General features: G+C 62.7%; 3 protein-coding genes across 4 annotated transcripts; all 3 read left to right on the top strand.

Annotated features, from left to right (window-relative positions):
- Nucleotides 1-81: 81 nt before the first annotated feature.
- Nucleotides 82-7166, top strand: LOC117643903 (uncharacterized protein KIAA0754-like). 2 transcript variants are annotated; one of them, XM_034383066.1, is made up of 7 exons: nucleotides 82-138; nucleotides 2790-2947; nucleotides 3031-3398; nucleotides 3469-3740; nucleotides 4008-4257; nucleotides 5290-5483; nucleotides 6572-7166. In XM_034383066.1, the coding sequence occupies exons 1-7, from the start codon at nucleotides 121-123 to the stop codon at nucleotides 6887-6889; spliced, it is 1578 nt and encodes a 525-aa protein (XP_034238957.1). In that variant the 5' UTR covers nucleotides 82-120; the 3' UTR covers nucleotides 6890-7166. The 2 variants fall into 2 exon arrangements, with proteins under 2 accessions (XP_034238957.1, XP_034238956.1); XM_034383065.1 differs by lacking the exon at nucleotides 6572-7166 and having other exon boundaries at nucleotides 5290-6561.
- Nucleotides 7167-10009: 2843 nt separating this feature from the next.
- Nucleotides 10010-11093, top strand: LOC117643938 (formin-like protein 5; the record flags this gene model as incomplete). The annotated part of the gene is made up of 3 exons (XM_034383125.1): nucleotides 10010-10041; nucleotides 10111-10465; nucleotides 10542-11093. Coding segments are annotated over 3 exons (939 nt in total), but the record flags the coding sequence as incomplete, so codon positions are not given.
- A 5513-nt stretch (nucleotides 11094-16606) lies between these two features.
- Nucleotides 16607-18382, top strand: LOC117643939 (proteoglycan 4-like). Its single transcript, XM_034383126.1, has 3 exons — nucleotides 16607-16611; nucleotides 16714-16845; nucleotides 16993-18382. Exons 1-3 carry the CDS (start codon nucleotides 16607-16609, stop codon nucleotides 18380-18382), a joined length of 1527 nt encoding a protein of 508 aa, XP_034239017.1.
- The last annotated feature ends 44 nt before the right edge of the window (nucleotides 18383-18426 follow it).

Below are 18426 nucleotides of genomic sequence, written 5' to 3' on the forward strand. Positions count from 1 at the left end.
GGGCGGGGCGGGGCGGGGTGGGGCGGGGCGGGGCGGGGTGGGGCGGGGCGTCGGACGCGCGCCTCCGCGCCGCACCGGACGAAGCCGCACTCTGGTGCTCTCCTCCGCGCCGCCGACATCATGGACGCTCAGCGACAGGTAAGTCCGACTTGCCAGTCAGCGAGATAAGCAGGGGCCTGCTGCATGACTGCATGACGGGGGTCTCGGCCAGGGTCCCGGCGCCATGCCTTGGCCATGCCTTGGCCATGCCGCCCCCCTCCCCCACCCACGCGTAGCGGGTCACATATGGAAAGCCAACATCCGTGAGGGCATGCGCGCGCTTGTGTGTGTGTGTGTGTGTGTGTCTGTGTGTGTCTGTGTGTGCACGTTTGCTTCTGACAGTGTGTGTGTGAGCGATTGTCGTGTCATGACACTGTCACGTCATGGCATGGCGCGGACAATCATTCCGGCGAAGTGATGTGAGAACATCGCGATGATTTGCCTGAGTATTTGGTTTGCGATGTGGATGACGCGGTGAATCGAGCAGTCAAGGGTTTTGTGTCGTGTACCGGCATGGCTGGCATGGCTGCCGGCAGCTGGGGTCAATGATCGGCTCGCTAGACTCTCGTTGGAGTGGGGTCATCTCTGCAGTGCGTGTGGACCGCTTTCCTGCCCACATTTACGTGCCAGTCTAATGGGCACAGCAGATTGAACGGATGAATGAATGAACGAATGAATGCATAAATGAATGAATGTATGTATGTATGAATAAACGCGTGGACGAATGAATAAATTTTAAAAAAGGCAGTTTTAAATGAATGACACTATTGGCGATTCCATTAAGTGAACCAAGACCAACGCCTGTATCAACGAATGAAGAAGGAAATAATGAATGAGGACCATCGGGTTCGATTTGCCCCCTACGAAGGACGCCGAAGGTGCATTGTCCTCGACCATGGCCTTGAGTGGCTGCACCACGCCTCGCCACGCCTCGCCTCTTCGGCCACGGCGGAGGGCTGCGTGAGAAGGCTGCTCTTAAATCAGGACTAAGTGAGGGCGTCGGTGACAGGACGGCCGATCCACACGCAGCCGGGCGCGGCCCGCGCGGCCGTCTCGGCAAACCGAGAACCGAGTGGAACCGAGCCGAACCGAGCCGAACCGAGCCGAGCGCGGCTGTGAACCCATTATCTGCAGCCTGGGTGGCCGGCTGGCCGACCGAAAGCCCGGCCGGCTGGCCGTCGCGGCCAAAGCACAACAATCGACAAGGCGCGACGCTACGCTCTTCGCTCGTCCGTCGGTCGCGCTACGAATTTGGGCGGCCGCTGTGCAGTGTGTGGCCAGCCAAGTGCAAGCGAGCCATGTTTGCCTATTTGCTCGCGGCCAGCGCCAGCCGAACAGTGCTTCGTCGCTCTGTCTCTCTCGCACCCACACGTGACGCCTCATGAGAGCGAGAGAGACAGCGCGACGAAAGCACTGTCCTAAATCAGCTTGCAGCGGGCCCTGCGTTCTTCCAACGCGCGGAGGACGCCGCCGTAAACAAGGTGGCAGCGTGGCCGCGCGGTGCCTTGTCCAGTGTTTACACCGCGCGATCGGTAGAATATGTTTAGCAGGCGGTGTGTGCTTAAAACGTCACGTGCTCCGCCGGGCAGGGCTTCGGTTTGGCTTGGCTTTGGCTTGGCTTTGGCTTCGCTTTGACTTGGCTTTGCCGGCGACTTCTTATTCGTGGTCGCTGACCCCTCCGACTCACTTCGGCTTGGGCCGAACCGCATAGCATAACCAGTGCCGAAGACTCTGTTACTCTTTTTGGCAGCCGGCCCATGAGATGGCTATCCGCCGCGCCCACCCTGCCGGCGGAGAGTCTCCACTCCACTGGAGATGGAGAGGGGACGCGAATGTCAACTATTGGCGGAAAAAGATGGCGCCGCCAGCGTTTGGCGCGGCCCTTTTCGGGCGTTCCAGTTGGCCCTCGTCGAGGCCCTCGTCGAAGCCGCCATCCCCAAGCCCTTCCGGGGACGAACCCGTTGTGCCGAACCTGTCGGTCGAGCCCACGGCCACGTCGCCGGCCTGGACTTGGTAATTTTGGCAGAACTGGCGGTCGATCGGCCCTGCCTCCTGCCGTGGGGCCGCGTGGGGCCGCGCGGCCGTCCGGACGTTGACCCGCGGCGCCGCCCCGCCAGTCGCCCGCGTCGTCAACCAAATCAAATCCAAATCCCAAGCCTCGTCTGGGAAAAGTTTCATCAGGTCACGAGGACGGCGAGGACGGCGCGTGGCCTCGACAGCCTCGACCTCCCGGAGTCTCGGAGACAACGGGGACCGTTCCTGTTTGAATAAAACAGGGCGAGGGTTTTTTTTGTAATAGCGGGATCTTGATAGAGCGAGGCGAGGCGGTGGGTGACTCAGCTGACCCGGGCCGGCGGGGCGGGACGCGGGACGCGCTGATGCATCTCAGCTGCTGGACAGCATCGGTCTTCAGTCTCGCTCACAAAAACAAGGACTGTTCATCTCGGTTCATCTCGCCTGTCATTGAGTCCCCCTTGCCGCCGGGCGGTCAGTCGGTATCGAGCCGCACTTGCCGCTTTACTGCGTTTTACTGCTTTTTAGCGCGTGCCTGCGCGACTCCATGGACTCCATCCACGCACCGAGCAGACTGTAAACAAACAGGGACAATAAGAAGGAAAAGGAACCGGTTGCCAGGCCCGCCGGGCCGCGGGGAGCGAGGGGAAGGGGATTGCCGCGCGGGTCAAGAACCTGCTGAGCGCGCGGCGCGCGGTGCAAAGCCAACTTGCATTGCTCATTGTCATTTGTTGCAGTTGCACTGGGCCGTGGCCCTGGCCGCCCTCGTGGTCTGCGGCGCCGTGCCCGCCCAGAGGGAAGTCTTCTACAACCAGCCCTACCCCGCGTTCTACAGCCCGCAGTACCAGGCCTACCAGCCGCAGCAGTACCAGCCCTTCCAGGCGTACCAACAGCCGTGAGTGGCCCCGCACCGCGATGCGCGCACGGAGTACAGGCAGCGCCAGAACGAGAAGCTGACTCGCCTTTTGATTCGCACAGGCTGCAGGTAAGGTCCGCCGTGCCGGCCGTGCCCCAGTACCAGCAGTACCAGCAGCAGCAATTCCCGCAGTACCCGTACCAGCGCGTGCTGGTGTACAACCCCGCCGCTGGCCAGGTCGGCCAGGTGGGCCAAGCTGCCTACCCGCAGCACCTGCCCGCCGGCGTGTACAACCTCCCCGCCGGGTCGTTCCTGCCGCTGCCCCTCCGCGCCGAGGGTGAGACCGGCGGCAGCACCGGCGGATTCCCCTGGGGCAACCCCTCCGAGTACCTCACCGTCCTGCAGAACTACTGGCAGAACTTCTCCACCACGGGCACCTTCAGCGGGAAGCCCCCGGCGGAGGCCGCTGGCGCCAACCCGACTCCAGCGGGTGAGTAGCGCGCCGCAGAGCCAGAACGCTCACTGGAAGGGCACGGCCATTCATTGACCTTCGCCAACAGAATCTCCCGCCGAGCCCACCGCCCCCTCCGCTTCTTCGGAGGGTGCCAAGAAGCCAGAGGCCCCCGCCATGCCCGCCGCCCCGGAGATGCCCGCCGCCGCCCCCGCGATGACCGAGACCCCCGTCAGCACGGCCCAGCGCTTCCTCGTCGTGTCCCAGCCGCAGGTCGTGGCCAACCCCGCGGCGCTGCCCAGCGCCTCCAACGGCGCCGTCTCCACCTACCTCCTCCTCCGCAACGAGCCCTTCTACGGCTTCTCGGCGCCACAGCAGCAGGTAGAGTCGCTGAAGCTAGGGTGGCGTGGGGTCGCGGTGTGAGGTTAAGGGCATTTCTCCAGGCCAAGACCATTTCTCCAGGGCAATCTGCGAAGGCACACGCAAGAAGTGTTGCCTACGCGGAGCCCGACGGGCGTTCGGTGGCTCCTCGCTCGCGTCGCGCTCGAAACAGTTCCTTGGCGGCCCGCCATGGGCGATACTCCCTGCCGCAGGGGCACGCCAGCACGGAGTAGCGCGGTCTAGCTGACACTACTCGCCGTTTTCCAGGAGCCCAACCTGCGCGTGCAGCCCGGCCAGCCGCAGCAGCAGACCGTGCTGCCGTCCGCGTCCGGCCCCATGATCCTGGTGCGCACCGCCGACAACAAGTACGGGCTGGCCGCCGCCTCCAACCCCACGCAGGTCATCGTGTCCGGCGAGGGCATCCGCGCGCGCGACGACGTGCAGGTGTCCGGACCGGGCAGCCAGGGCCTGGCCTTCCAGAGGTTCCTCGTGGCGCGCCAGGGACAGCAGGCGCCCGGTAAGACTTAAGGACACTCTTTTCCAGGCTCGGACTGGCCAGGGCAGACAGGCAGAAAAATCTGCCGGGGCCTTTGGATTTGTGACCAGTAACGTCACGAAGTTGGTCAAAAAGCGATTGAATCTCCGAAAGTAGCCGTTTTCGCTGAATTTGAGCGGCCACTGCTTCGATCTAGTAGCGACCAACGGCCTCCCTCGACGTCCTAGTATTCTTAAGACCCTACTCTTTCATGCCCTGTACCGGGAAGACGTTGACCACAACGATTTTGACTTTGACCGCAACGATTTTGGGACCAAAGTTGGTCAAAAAGTGGTCGAATCTCGGAACTTTGCTGATTTTGCTGACTTTGGGCGGCCACTGTGTCCAATCTAGTTGCCGTAAAAGGCCTCCCTCAACGTCCTAGTATTCTCAAGACCCTACTCTTTCATGCCCTGTATAGGGAAGACGTTGACCACAACGATTTTGCCTTTGACCGCAACGATTTTGGGACCAAAGTTGGTCAAAAAGTGGTCGAATCTCGGAAATTTGCTGATTTTGCTGACTTTGGGCGGCTACTGTGTCCAATCTAGTTGCCGTAAAAGGCCTCCCTCAACGTCCTAGTATTCTCAAGACCCTACTCTTTCATGCCCTGCATAGGGAAGACGTTGACCACAACGATTTTGCCTTTGACCGCAACGATTTTGGGACCAAAGTTGGTCAAAAAGTGGTCGAATCTCGGAAATTTGCTGATTTTGCTGACTTTGGACGGCCACTGTGTCCAATCTAGTTGCCGTAAAAGGCCTCCCTCGACGCCCTAGAATTCTTAAGACCCTAGTCTTTCATGTCCTGTACGGGAAGGCTATTGACCGCAACTTGTGTGGGAGCGGCAGCCTCACAAAGTTGGTCATGAAGGGTAAAAACAATGATGATCGGGGGCCTTTTGCGGTCTTATCTGCCGGGGCCTTTTGGGGGCCAGTCCGAGCCTGCTCTTTTCCAAAAGGTTATGCTTGTCTCTCAAATTTGTAGTTTTGCTCATCCACGCTTGACTTTCAGGCTTCTACCCCGCCCCTCACCCTGGCGTGGTGCACTCCCTGACCGACGAGTCCATCGCCGTGGAGGCGCTGAGGGACGCGACCAACTCGTCTGAGGCGGAGACTCCCGCCCCCGCCGCCACGACCGCGGCGCCGACCGCCAACAACGACGAGGAGGTCGTGGACTCGGACGAGAAGCCAGTGTCGATCGCCCAGGTACGGTCTGGCGTGCAGCAGGACGGGCAGGACGAGAAGGGAACCTCCCCCGTGGTCGTGGTGCCGGTGACGGTCGCCCTGGCGACGCGCGGCGAGAAGGACACCCCCAACGCCGTGGCCCCAGCCTCGACGGGCAAGGACGGCGGCAAGGACGACGTGTTCCTCGAGGCTCTCGTCCTGGGAGAGGGGGTGCTCGACAACGGCGCCGCGGCCTTGGACAAGGCGCAGTGGGAAGAGCTGCACAAGCGTTTCGGCCCCGACGTGGCCGTCATCCTGATGGACGGCGCCGACAGTGGCGTTGACGGGGAGGGTGTTGACGGGCAGGGCCGACGCCGCCCGCTGTCGATCATCAGGCGGGTCGTGATCCGGATGGGCACGCTGGCGTACAACCAGCTCATCAAGCCGCAGCTGCCCTTCGGCGGCGCGGGGCTGGGCGCGCTGGGCACCACCGGGGGGCTGCTGCTGGGGTAGCTGCAGCAGTGCAGCGTGCTGCAGGGGTAGGCGTTCACGGGGTGCTCGAGGGACAAGTTGTGCTCGGGCGGATGCTTTTTGAATCTGAATGTGAATGTTTGGTTCCGGCCTTGCGGGCGGCACGCGGGTCCGGCCGGGGCACGGCAGCTCCGGACAATGTAGCACACCATAGCGGTGAGTCGAGATAAAACGAAATAACTGGAATGGTAATGAAAATGGTATGGAATCATGTCTTCCGCACGCAGATTCAACAAGGAGGAGATTCGTTCTTACTTCCCTCTTCACATAACACCGGCCTGATTCTGATGTGTTCTTTTGGCGTCTGGTGCGATGAAGTGGTTTAACGACCATGTATATACCCTGTACTAATAACCAAAAGTAACCGCATCTTGCTTCTTGTGTGAGCGTCCTCACTTGAATCCCTTTCTTCCCCGTTAGCGGGTGAGTGGGTGCCGACAGGCCTGACCTTTCACGAGAAACGAGTACCGCAGTAGTTGGCCTGCGAACAGCGCTTTTGTCTTTCTCGCTCTCCAACGGGACGCCCCGCGAGTGCGACAGAGACAGGGCGGCGAAAGCGCTGTTGGGTCTGCGGCGTCACCGTCTCCCCCTTGTTGCAGGTGAAGCCTCAGGCGATCGCGCTGGCGGGTCCCGGTGGCGTGGCCGCGGCCGCCCCGGTAGGCACGGCCCTGGTCGGCCCCGGCGGCATGGCCCTGTCCGCGCCCACCGCCACCGCCGTGGCCGGCCCCGCCGGCGGCACCCCGCCCATCGCCGTGCCCTCCGCCAACACGGCGGCGCACAACGCCGACGCCTTCCGCAAGTGGCTCAGCAAGAAGAAGCCCGCCACCGCCGCGGCCAGCGACGACGTCCTGGTGGACGCCCGCGTGGACGCGCCCATCATGCCCGAGCTCCTCGTCGAGTACGGCGCCGCCGCGTAGAGGCCCGACACGACCCCCGACACCGCCACACCGCCAAGCACTGCAAAGCCGATGCACCGAGCCACGGAGCACGGAGGAGCAATCGCTGCCGAAATGACGCAATTTCCTTTGACGGCAAAACGGAATTTCGGCAGCGATTGCGGGGCACGCCCTTTTCCACGGCCCTGCCAGACATCCTTAAGTTATTCCCGCGGCAGGTCCTGGCAGACCGGCGTGCCAACAAGACTGTGAAATGATTGACTGCCTATAATGATAACTGAATAAAGTGAGAGTGGAAGTTGTTTGCAGTTATTTGCGACTCCCATCCCATCCCGGCGGCGGTGGGTACCCACATGGCCGTGGCATATGCCGAGCAGGGATTCCGCAGGCTTTCTTCATGAGGTTGCCACACGGGATGTCATCGATGTCATCACGGGTAGGGTGCCCACTCTCCGCTCATTGTCGTCCGCTTGATGGTTTTTGGCACGGCGCGCGCCCGCCCGGGAGGGTGGCCACACTACACGGTCGTCGCGGCGCCGCACATTCCGGGCGGCGGCCACGCGGCCACGCACGGCGCAGACCGTTAAGGACTTATTTTGAGCAGGTTTTACAGGCGGACCCCGACATCCCACTAACTCCTGCCGCTAGTCAAGCAAATTCGAGGTCAAAAACTAGACGAACAAACAATTTACGCTTAGAAACAACAAAAGCATGTCGTTTTCTTTACGAAAGGTTCAATCAAAGGCTTACGTCCCCAAATCAACATAATTTTGACTATTGATGTGGTATTGAAGTTCAAAGTCAAATTGCGACACGATTATGGAGACACATCGCCTGTATCGAAAATGGCTGCAACCGGACTTTGGTTTTGGCTTTCTTTAAACCCATCCACTGCATCGCCTTACCCGTCAAGCTCGTTGTGGCTGATGAGCGGCGGAGGGCCGGCAGGGCGGCGCGGCGTGCAGTTCCAGCAGGCCATCGGCCAGGCCATCCGGTAGCCCCGGGCACGTCCCGACGCCGCCTCCCCCCTCCCCCACCCCCGCGGACATCCTCTCGATAAAACGCTGGCGTGGCGATGGTGGCCGGTCACTTCTGCCCCGATCGCCGGCCACTCCGCGAGCCCGTCCCACCGAACGTCCCACCGAACGTCCCACCATGCCCGCCTCCAGGCCCGCCTCCACCGCCGCGGGGGGCAGAGCCGGCAGGGCCGGCAGAGCGGTGAGTACCCAGGTACCCGGGTCAGCCGGGGCGGCGCAAAGCGTGACATCGCAAAGTCGATCAAGCCGATACGGACGCGCCAGGCATGCACCAGGCATGCGCCAGCCCATCGACTCCGCACAAGCGCTCCGTCGCTCTGTCTCGCTCGCACCCTTAGGGCACGCCCGACGAGTGCGAGGGAGACAGAGCGACGGGAGCGGTGCTCGGAATCAGCCTGCAGGTTTCCCTCGTTTTGACGGCGATCTGATGCGACCTGGCGTCCGATCGCGGACCGCGGCTCGCTCCCATCGGCCCCGATGTAGGCCGAGCTGCATTCGGGACTGCATTCGGAAGCCGGCCGCGCAGCGCGCTCTCGGAGAGGAGAGACTGGGAGCGGCGCGCGACTCCCGCCTGGACGGCCTGGGCCGCCTGGACTGGACGGCGACGTGGGGCGTACGGCGGCTCGGGCGGCCTCCTCCGAACGCGTCCCAGGACGACTTCCTCGTAGTGGGTCAGTGCGAATAGGATATCGGCCACTCCTCCATGCACATGCCGCGCCGGCCCGGGCAGTGGCATGCCGCGGGGCGGGGCGGGGCGGGACGGGGCGCGGCGGGCGGGGCCAGGGCGTGCGCAGCGCGGAGTATAGAGTTGTCCGGAGATAGTGACCCGCGATTGCACGGCCGCCACGGCCGCCGCGGCCGCTCCCCGAGACGGATGTGAAGTTTACAGCAATCATCAATTCGGCCTCTCAAACGGACCGAAATGGCGTGGCAAAATGCACACCCTTACACCTGTCAGTTACGGAGAGGCCCGTGAGGGCTCGGGGCCGAGACAGTACAATGGCGGCGGCTCGGCTCGCGCGCCTCCGAGGCGCCGAGGACGGCGACGACGATCGGGGATAACTTTGATCCGAACGGCCATCTGTCAGCGTCTTGGAGCGTCTCGCGGACGGCGAAAACGTCCTGAGGAACAGCGCAGATTCCGGGACTCTGCACATTTGGTGCTAGAGAGACAGAGCGAAGACATTCTGTGCGGATGAATTAGTCTGCGGCACTCATACGAGCGCAGCGCCTTCCGTCGGAGAAACAAAAATCTAACCTGAGGCGAGACAAGTGCCCGCGGACAAGTCGCCGAAGACAGCGCCACCCAGGACGGCGACGAGGACGCCGACGAGGACGCCGACAGCCCGATTGTCCTTTGCCAGGCCGACGTCAGGCCTCGACGTGCGCGTGTCGGCGGCGGGCCGTTCGAGCCAAAAACAGCCAGCCGATATAGGAAACAGCGAAGTAAGCGAAGCAGCTGGGCTGACTCCGAACAGTGCTCTGTCTCTCTCGCAGCCCTCCGGCATGCTCCATGAGTGCGAGAGAGACGGAGCCCCCAGGCCGCCCCAGGCCACACGCGTGACAGAGCGACAGACGTGACACAGTGTCGCGGCAAGGCGTGCGTGTCACGCGTGCGATTCGAGTCACGCGTCATATCGGGGGATCTCCTGCTTTCCCGGCAGCGGGACTGCCGAGCGATGCCGACGAGGCGTTGCGTCTCTCTGTCTCTCTCGCACCCCTACGGACCGCCTCGTGAGTGCGAGAGAGACAGACGGGGTGACTGGTTGGTTCATTCGTCCATTGATTCCCCATTGCGTCACCGCCGCCCACGCGACGGCCGCGGGAACGCTGGCACGGTGGTGCCACTGTACGTGCGCCCGTGCAATCCATCTTGTGGACAAATTCCAAGAGAGTGACGGAATGGCATCCGGTGTGGGCCCTGGGCCTGCACTGGGAATGGGGAATCGAACTGCCGTCGTTGCGAAGCGGTGTTTGGCAGGCCGCGTGGGTTTCGTGTTCGCCCCGTCCGCCCCGTTCGCCCGCAGCACGCGCGCTGAGCTCCCCGCAGTCCTTGTTGCAGGCCGCGCTGGTCCTGGTGGTCGCTGCCGCCGCCGCCGCCGCGCCGCACGAGGTCGTGCTGCCCTCTGCGTTCGGGTACGTAGCTTCAAATATCGTCCTGGACGTGCCGGCTCGGCGAAGTGTCTCCCTGACCGCGTTCCACAGAGTGCTGCCCCAGGCGTACGCCCCACTGCCCCCGCTGCCGCCGCTGCCGCCCCTGTCGGCGCCCGGCCTCAGCACGCACCCCGCCGTGGTGCTGCGCTCCCTCAACGCCGACGTGCCCCTGCTGCTGCCGGCGCTGCCGGCCACCCCCACGCCGCTGCCCGCGCTGCCCGTGGCGCCCGCCGTCCCCGTGGACCACGTGTCCCCCGTGCTGCGCGCGGGCGCGCCCGCCATCCTGCTGCTGCCGCAGACGTCCTCCAGCGGCGTGTACCACCTGTCCGACCAGCAGCACCGCTTCCCGCCCTTCCTGGAGAACGTGGTGAACCGCGTGCAGAACCTGTTCTCGTCGTACGTGCAGGTAGGTCCTCGCGGGCCCTGGCGGCGGTCAAGCCGCCCACAAATTCGCCGCAAAGGCTAACCAGTGTGTCCTGCAGGTGGACCCTTTCAATACGCCGTTCGGGACGCCACGACCCCCGACGGCCTCCGCGGCCGCCACCGCCGCTCCGGCGTCTGGCGACGGCAACGCCTCGACGGCGGACATCACCACCACCACGACCACCACCACGTCGGCGCGCACGCATGGCCGCGGCATCAACCTCCGCCTCAGTCCCGGCGTGCCCGGCGTCGCTGCCCCTGGAGGCCCTGGAGGCCTGCCCCGCGACGTGGAGCTGCTCGACGGCAGGCTGCAGCAGCAGACGGCCTCTGACGGCGCGGACTCCCGGCCGGGGCAGCCCGTCGCCTTCGCGCAGGCCACGGCCCAGGTCCACCAGCAGCCCCTCGGGCCCGAGTCGGAGGTCGACAGCTACCTGCCCGTCGGCAACGCCAACAAGGGCAGCAAGGACAAGGGCGACAAGGGCACGGCCGTGGACGAGAGGCCGCCGCCGCCCGCCACCCGCCCGCCGTCGCCCTACGGCTACGGCCGCGGGGTGAGGGGGCCCCCGCGGGGGCAGCACCCGGGGGACAAGTCGTACTACAGGCGGCCGTGAGCACCGCGACGACGACTAGAATGATCAAAGACAAATGACAAGAATAAAAAAACCTGTACTGCGGGCGGAGCGAGAGAGAGAAAGAAAACGAGAGAGAGAGATAGACTGATGAAAGGCAAGGTGTGCGCGTCTACTATATGAGTGTGAGAAAATGCGGTGGCGTGGCGCAGTGCGGCGCCGGTGCGTGCCACTCCGCCACAACGACGTCTGTGCGAATGCCGACCAAATTGTTATGAGAAAATTGCGATTGTTGTTAATAAAAAAAAGCTAGAAACGTATACCCATAACGAAAGCCCTATCTGTATCCCTTCTCCCGTGACCCGGTTGCTGAGAAAGGGCCTGGAGCGCGCGTTGAAGGCGGCAGGCGGCGGCAGGCCTTGATGAGGGAGTTAGTCCGTCGTGCATGCGGACTACATCTATCAGACTGGGGACCAGGACCTCCGGCCGCCCGCCCGGCCGCTGCAGCCTGCAGGCCTAGAGCACCGGAAGTCTGCGTTTCTCGACACATTTCCGTCACAACCAATCAAGCAGGTTGTTTTTTCTTTCCTCCTCGAGATGTCGCGTAACGAGGGAGAGGGAGGACGTCAGCGAGCACGGCGACGTGAATTCGGTGTCGCCGTCACCCTCAAGGCTGCTTTCTTCGCTCTGTCTCTCTCGCTCCCCTTCGGCACGCCCCCTCGGCCCCCGAGTGGGAGGGAGACAGAGCGGCGAAAGCGCGGTTCGGTTTGGAATCAGCCTGCAGGGCGACACCGACTCCCGATAACCCACTTCTGCTAATCCCGCGGGAATCCCGCGCGAAGGGGCCCAGGGGTGAAGAGCATGCGGGATTCGAGGCCATGCCAGGCTTGCCATGCCTGGCCTTGCCATTCTCGCTGGTGCCGGACGGGGCGCCCAAACAAGTTCCGCCATCGGCTCGTAAAACATAATGCAGTTGTACATCGCGCGGGGGAGGGGGAGGAAGGGGAGGAAGGACACAGGACGCGGGGGTTTCTCTCGAGTACGTCACCTGCAGCTAGCTAACCAGCAGGCGTGATGCACGTACCAGCGCAGCTGAGTGTATGTATGCGTTTTGTGTGTGTGTGTGTCTGTGTGTGTGCATGTGTGCGTGTTTCTGGGTCCCAGGCCCCCCTCCCCTTTCACTGTCGTCCCTTCCCCTTTCACTAGCCATCCCCTCCCCTGCCCCGCCCGGCCGGCGGCGTCCCTGACGTGCCCTACACGGTCCATCTCTCTGCCGCCGGCCTGCCCAGGCCTGCCTCGGCGGCGGCCCCTCCCGCCGGGTCGGCGAGCGAGATGGAGCGAGATGGAGGATGGCAGGGCGGGCAGGGCGGCAGGCCCTGGGCCACGCCGCGCCACGCCTGGTCTGCAACATCGCGACACGCGGGCCGCAGTCTTGGCCACGGCGAGACCACGTCCACCACGTCCAGCAGCACGGCGAGGCCCGCGTGGACACGGCGTGACACGCAGCAGCGCGACGCCGCGGCCGCCAAGCGCACGGTGGAGTGACTTACAGCACAGTGTGGTGCAAACAGTGATTGAGGACCATGCGGCCCTTGCCGGCGGTGGCGGCGTAGAGGATGGCGTCCACCAGGACCACCAGGACCACCATGGCGCAGGTGAGTGGGTCCCGCACCGCGGGGTCCTCCGGGACCTCCTCGCGGGCAATGGGGGCAGCGCGGCGACCCGCTTCGAAATTTGGACCGCGACACACCCGAGCCGCCCGAGGCGATGTTCGCCGTTAATGACTTCTTTTCTCCCGACTGGAGGCAATTATCAACCTTGTACGTACTTTCTTGGGCACCCGAGCCCGAGTTGGGTACACTGATAACTTGAGCAACGTGACTTCACGACGTTCGTGAAAAATCAGAGTCATGTTCATCAACCACTGAAGTTTCTTTGTTTTGTTTTGTTTGGGTTGTTTGAGCTTGAACATCAACTATTGTGACACTAATGGAGAGTTTTAGAGTTCCCCTGGTTCGAAACAACGCTTGTATTATTTTTCAAAAATTATGTTGTGATGTTAGTTTAGATGTTTCCCCCTCCGAAAATAAGATGTAATGTAGCTCTCGTTCATGTTAATATTTTTACCTCAGAAGGGAGTCGGGGGGAGGAGATATAGAAAGCGAACGTGCTGACCATGTCAAGTGTACAATAAAATGGAAAACACTCTCAAATTTTGATGCAAATGGCTTAAACCAAAGTAGGCAAAACTTCCCTCGATGCGCCAGTGGCGAACGGGTTGCCAACCTCAGCTTGCCTACTAGGCAATAGCTAGGACAGCGGTTTTCAACCTTGGGGTCGCGACCCCAAATGGGGTCGCGAAAAAATTTCGAGGGGTCGCGGCGAGGTGGCTGGGGTCGCCTGGGGTCGCGGTGGTTTCCCGGCTGGCCCACACGCCGAGCACTGGCTGCTTAAATGCCGCAAAGTTGATCAAAACGGTCACAAATGTGTGTAAAAGATCGTGTTTTGGGTCGACTTTAAGCATCCAGTGCTTCTGATCCGAGGCGGTAAATGGCCCTCCCTCAACGGGCAATTGGTCTTTGGACCTTCCTTTTGCATGCCTTTGTTACGGAGTGCAATTATCTGACTCAGTTTGGAAGCAGTACTGCCGCAAAGTTGGTCTAAACAGTCACAAATGTCTGTCAAAAATCGTGTTTTGGGCCGACTTTAAGCATCCACTGCGTCTGATCCGAGGCGGTAAATCGTCATCCCTCAACGGGCAATTGGTCTTTAGACCTTCCTTTAGCATGCCTTTGTTACGGAGTGCGATTATCTGCCTTAGTTTGGGAGCAGTTTTGCCGCAAAGTTGATCAAAACGGTCACAAATGTCTGAAAAATCGTGTTTTGATCAACTTTGTGGCAAAACTGCTCCCAAACTAAGGCAGATAATCGCACTCCGTAACAAAGGCATGCTAAAGGAAGGTCTAAAGACCAATTGCCCGTTGACGGAGGACGATTTACCGCCTCGGATCAGACGCAGTGGATGCTTAAAGTCGGCCCAAAACACGATTTTTCAGGCATTTGTGACCGTTTTGATCAACTTTGCGGCAATACTGCTCCCAAACTAAGGCAGATAATCGCACTCCGTAACAAAGGCATGCTAAAGGAGGGGTCGCGTGGGGTCGCGAAATTTTTCCTGGGGGTCGCGGAAAGTTTTGGCTACAAATTTGGGGTCGCGAACCGAAAAAGGTTGGGAACCGCTGAGCTAGGATTTCGCTTCGAGATGTTGTTGCCCAGTCATCAGGCTGAGGTTGGCAACCCTATTGACTCTGGCGTATCGGTGCACCGTGGCCACACTGGGGGGTCCTCCTCGGAGCGGATTTGGCGCCCGCCGCCCTCGGCGCGTGCAGTGCGGCGCGGCTGCGCGTCAGAGAAAGCCACATCCAGGGAAGATTGGTACTCATAAGCTCAGCCTATTTGCATGTGGCCGCTTTATTGCCGGTGGGATACTCGCGGCACTCCACTGCTAGACGCGGAGCCGCGGAGCTCCTGCACTGTGAATTTGCATACCGGGGAGCCAACCCATTAGAGGCGCGTGCGGCACGCGCGGCGACCGAAGGCACGACGAGCAGGCGCTGTCCGTCCCTCACCCCTACGGGACGCCCCAGCGACGAAAGCGTCAGCGGTTCATTCCGAACCTCTCTTTCTCTCTCGCACTCATGACGCGTTCCGTCGGGTCGCGAGAGAGACAGACTCTGCTCGGAACGAGCCTGCTGGCAGGCAAGGCAGGCGCGTGCCAGGTGACAGCCGCCACCGAATAACGCGAGTAGCAGCGAAGTAGTAACGCGACGCAACCGTAATAACAGTGCGGCGACACCGAGGCAAGGCCCGTGCGTGCATTTCCCGTTTCCCATTTCCCATTTCCCCGGGCGGCCAGCACACTGTGGCAGCCCCGACCCGTCCGCATTGTGGTGTCAACCGCTGCCTGCTTATATCACGGCCCGGCGTGGCGTGTGTCTGCGAGTGTCTGCGTGTGTCGTCCTCCCTGACGGATGTGGGTGTGGGAGCAGGCCAGAGGCCAGGCAGGCCCGACAGGACTATGCAAAGACTACCGAGAGCGCATGGTCGGTCGGAAATATAGGGACTCGGAGGCCCCGCCTGACTGCCATAGCACGGGTACGCTTCCGAACAGGGGTTCTTCGTCTCTCCCGCACACCCCGTGAGTGCGACAAAGAGAGAGAGAGGGACAGAGCGAAGAAAGCACACCGGGAAAACAATCATTTTTATTCACGGCACGTCCGGCTAAATTAATTGCCGGCGTGGCGGGTGGCGCCATTACGGGGCTTCCCTTGCACTGCACTGCACTGCCCGCACTGCGGGCTGCTTCTGGACACTGCCTCGCTCCCTCTCTCTCGCACTCGTGGGGCGCCCCCTATCGGGCTGCGAGAGAGACAGAGAGAGAGCTCGGAAGCAGCCCGCTGCACTGGCGGCGCGGCGTCTTTGGCGGCGCCGGCTAATATGCAGAGCGCGCCTACAAACACACACTCGGCGCATTGCACTGCGCGCCGCATACGCCCACGGTCCCTGCCAGTGTGTGAGTGTGTAGGTGTGTGCACGTATGTATGTGTGTTTACTGTGAAGGGACGCGCGAAAAACACGAAAGCAATCGCCATTCTTCTTTTCCTTTCGTTTATAGTCAGTCGTGTGCAGCGGAGAGGTGAGAGCGTGCATCGGCCGCGGCGCCATAAGGGACGGCGCCAGTGCGTTTGAGTGTGTGTGTGTGTATGAGGAGCCGAGAGGGATAGAGGAGTAGTGCCCCGTGCGAACAAAAACATACGCGCTGTAATTGTGTGGCTGTTGGCAGGCCTGGCTATTGTTGCCGCTCGTAATAGCTGCAGCCGCAGTGCCTCCTCGTCCTCCTCGTCCTCCTCCAGCCGGACGGCCTGGCAGGCCTGGCAGCGCGGCGGCCGGCGCTGCAGCGGCGCCGACGTCGTGGTCGCCAGCGGCCCTCGCGGCGTCAGCGGCGTCAGCAGCGTCAGCAGGCAGGTAAGGAAACTAGCAGCGTCGCGCGCGATAGTGCCGGACCTCCCCCCCCCCTCCCCCTTTCCCGCTCACACGCATGCCGGACACGCTGTACACGGTGTACATGAAGGGGCAGGGTGTGGCGCGCCATGGCGGCCATGGCGGCAGGGCAGGCTGCGTGCCACAGGCGTGCCATACCCGCCATGCCGCGAAAGTGCTCCAAATAGCGCGGCATGGCGTGGCACCGCACTGTCCGCGCTGTCGCGGTGTCCACCAGGGCCGCGCGGGTCTACGCCGTCCACGCGGCTAAGAATCCCATGCGCGCACTCTCGCCCTCATCAACGCGTGATAAAATTATTGTTGAGCTTTACAGCAATCCCACGTCGAAACGATTCAGAGAAAAGGCCGCCGTCGTGGCGGAGCAGGCCGAGCAGGGCCTTACAAAGGAAGGCGTTGAAACGCCGGGCCGGGCAGGGGGAAGGGGGGGACCCTGAAAAGGTGCCCTCCGTCTCCTGCACTGGGCTTAGAAGAGTCTTAAGTGGAGCAAGGGAACCATGCTGTGGGTCGCCCCTCACTACTTGCTTCCTTTAAAGACTTTATGGAGAGCGGCGGAGGAAAAGGATTTCGTTTTTAGTTTCAAGCTCTGTAATCTGCCTTGCAGGCATGCTGGCGGCGTGCTGCGGCGCGGCCCGGGGCCCGTCGTGGGCTACGGCCTGGGCTACGGCGGCAGCTACAGCGGCTACAACTTGCACCCCGGACGCGGGCCCCACCCCGGAGCGAGCCCCGGCCACCGGTACAGCCTGCACTCCAGTAGGCTTGGTGGCCTGCAGCGGAGGACCATCTACAGCGGGCGCGGCCCGCACGGCCTCCACCCAGGACACGGCATGGCAGCGCGCAGGACGGGGCCGGGGCCTGTCCTCGGCCCGCGGCCGCAGCGCAGTCTGCAGCAGCCGCGCCTCCTGGGCAACTCGCTGGGCGACGCCATCGAGAGCGTCGCCTTCCTGCCGCTCACGGTCAACGTCCCCGACGTGCTCTCCTCCATGGCGAGCGGCGTCACCTCCCTCATGGGCCAGGCACTGTCCTTCGTGCTGCCGTCGTCCGACCCCACGCAGCCGCGCCGCCCCAAGCCCAAGCCCACGACGGCCAAGCCCGGCGTCAAGCCCTACGCCAAGCCCGGCGAGCAGCCTGCCGTCAAGCCGGGTGTCAAGCCTCCTGTCAGGACCCCGGCCAAGCCGACAGCCAAGCCCGGTTTCCAGCCGCCGGCCGTGGGGCACGCCCCGCTCAGGAAGAAGAAGCCGACGCCGCAGCTCGTCAACAAGCCCGTCAAGAAGCCGCTGAGGACGCAGCCGCAGTCCAAGCCTCGGCCGACTGCCCCCACGAACACCATTCCCAATAGGAAGCCCTCCACCGCGGCCCTGACCACGCCGACGACCGCCCCGCCCACGACAACCTCCGCTGCCACCGCCCCCACGACGACGACCACCACCTCCACCACCACAGCGCCGTCCACGCTAGCGCCGGTCTTGACCACGGCGGCGCCGACCTCGAACACTCTCGCCATCACCAAGCCGTTGGTCGCCTCCAGCCCCAGGCCGTCGACCGCCAGCTCGCACTCCAAGCCCTCCGTCAGCACCGCGCCCGCCTTCGTCACGAGGCCCAGCAAGAGGCCGAGGCCACCGTCAGACAGCTTGAGGCCCGCAGCAAGCAGCGCCGTGCCGAGGCCACCCGCGCCGAGCACCGCCATCACCAAGCCGGCGGCGGTCTCCACGTCCAGCCTGACGCAGAGCACTGCCGGCAGCCAAAGGCCGGCAGCGCACACCGCGGGGAGCAGGCCCACCCCGGCCTACACCACCCAGGCCACCCAGGCCACCCAGGCCACCCAGGCCACCCAGGCGACCACGACCGTCGCCACCAGCACGCTCAAGCCGGCCACGGTGAGCAACGTGGTGCAGAAGCCAGCGACAGTCGTCAGCCTCGCGCCCAAGCCGACGACGACCAGCACCAGCCAACCGCCGGCCACCATCCCGAGCCAAAAGCCGGGCGGCGTCACCCAGGTCACCCCACTGGCAAACCAGAATCAGGTCGGGCCGAAACCAGCTCGGAAACCCGCCAAGCCCGCCAAGCCCGGCAACGCCAACGCCACCACGGCCAAGAGGCCCGCCAAGAAGAAGCCTCCCAAAAGCGCGGCGCCGACGCGGCAGCCGGACAGGCAGCCCGACAGGCAGCCGACCAGTGACGTCAAGAAGAAGAAAAAGAAGCCGGGGAGGAGAAAGACTGGTTCGAACCGACGGAGGGACGCCGTAACGGAAATCGCTGTTACAACGTTCTAGATTGTCATATTGTGATATTTAACATTATTTATACTCGTTTTGTA

Source organism: Thrips palmi, unplaced genomic scaffold (genome assembly GCF_012932325.1).
Source record: "Thrips palmi isolate BJ-2018 unplaced genomic scaffold, TpBJ-2018v1 HiC_scaffold_17, whole genome shotgun sequence".
Lineage (NCBI taxonomy): Eukaryota > Metazoa > Arthropoda > Insecta > Thysanoptera > Thripidae > Thrips > Thrips palmi.

What these genes read in the sequence shown, in the direction of transcription:
- LOC117643903 (XM_034383065.1), top strand. An exon ending in TTCCAGGCGTACCAACAGCC is followed by an intron (nt 2,948 to 3,030) that starts GTGAGTGGCCCC and finishes TGATTCGCACAG; the next exon opens with GCTGCAGGTAAGGTCCGCCG. An exon ending in CCAGGGACAGCAGGCGCCCG is followed by an intron (nt 4,258 to 5,289) that starts GTAAGACTTAAG and finishes CTTGACTTTCAG; the next exon opens with GCTTCTACCCCGCCCCTCAC.
- LOC117643939 (XM_034383126.1), top strand. An exon ending in GGAGCGAGCCCCGGCCACCG is followed by an intron (nt 16,846 to 16,992) that starts GTACAGCCTGCA and finishes GCCGCAGCGCAG; the next exon opens with TCTGCAGCAGCCGCGCCTCC.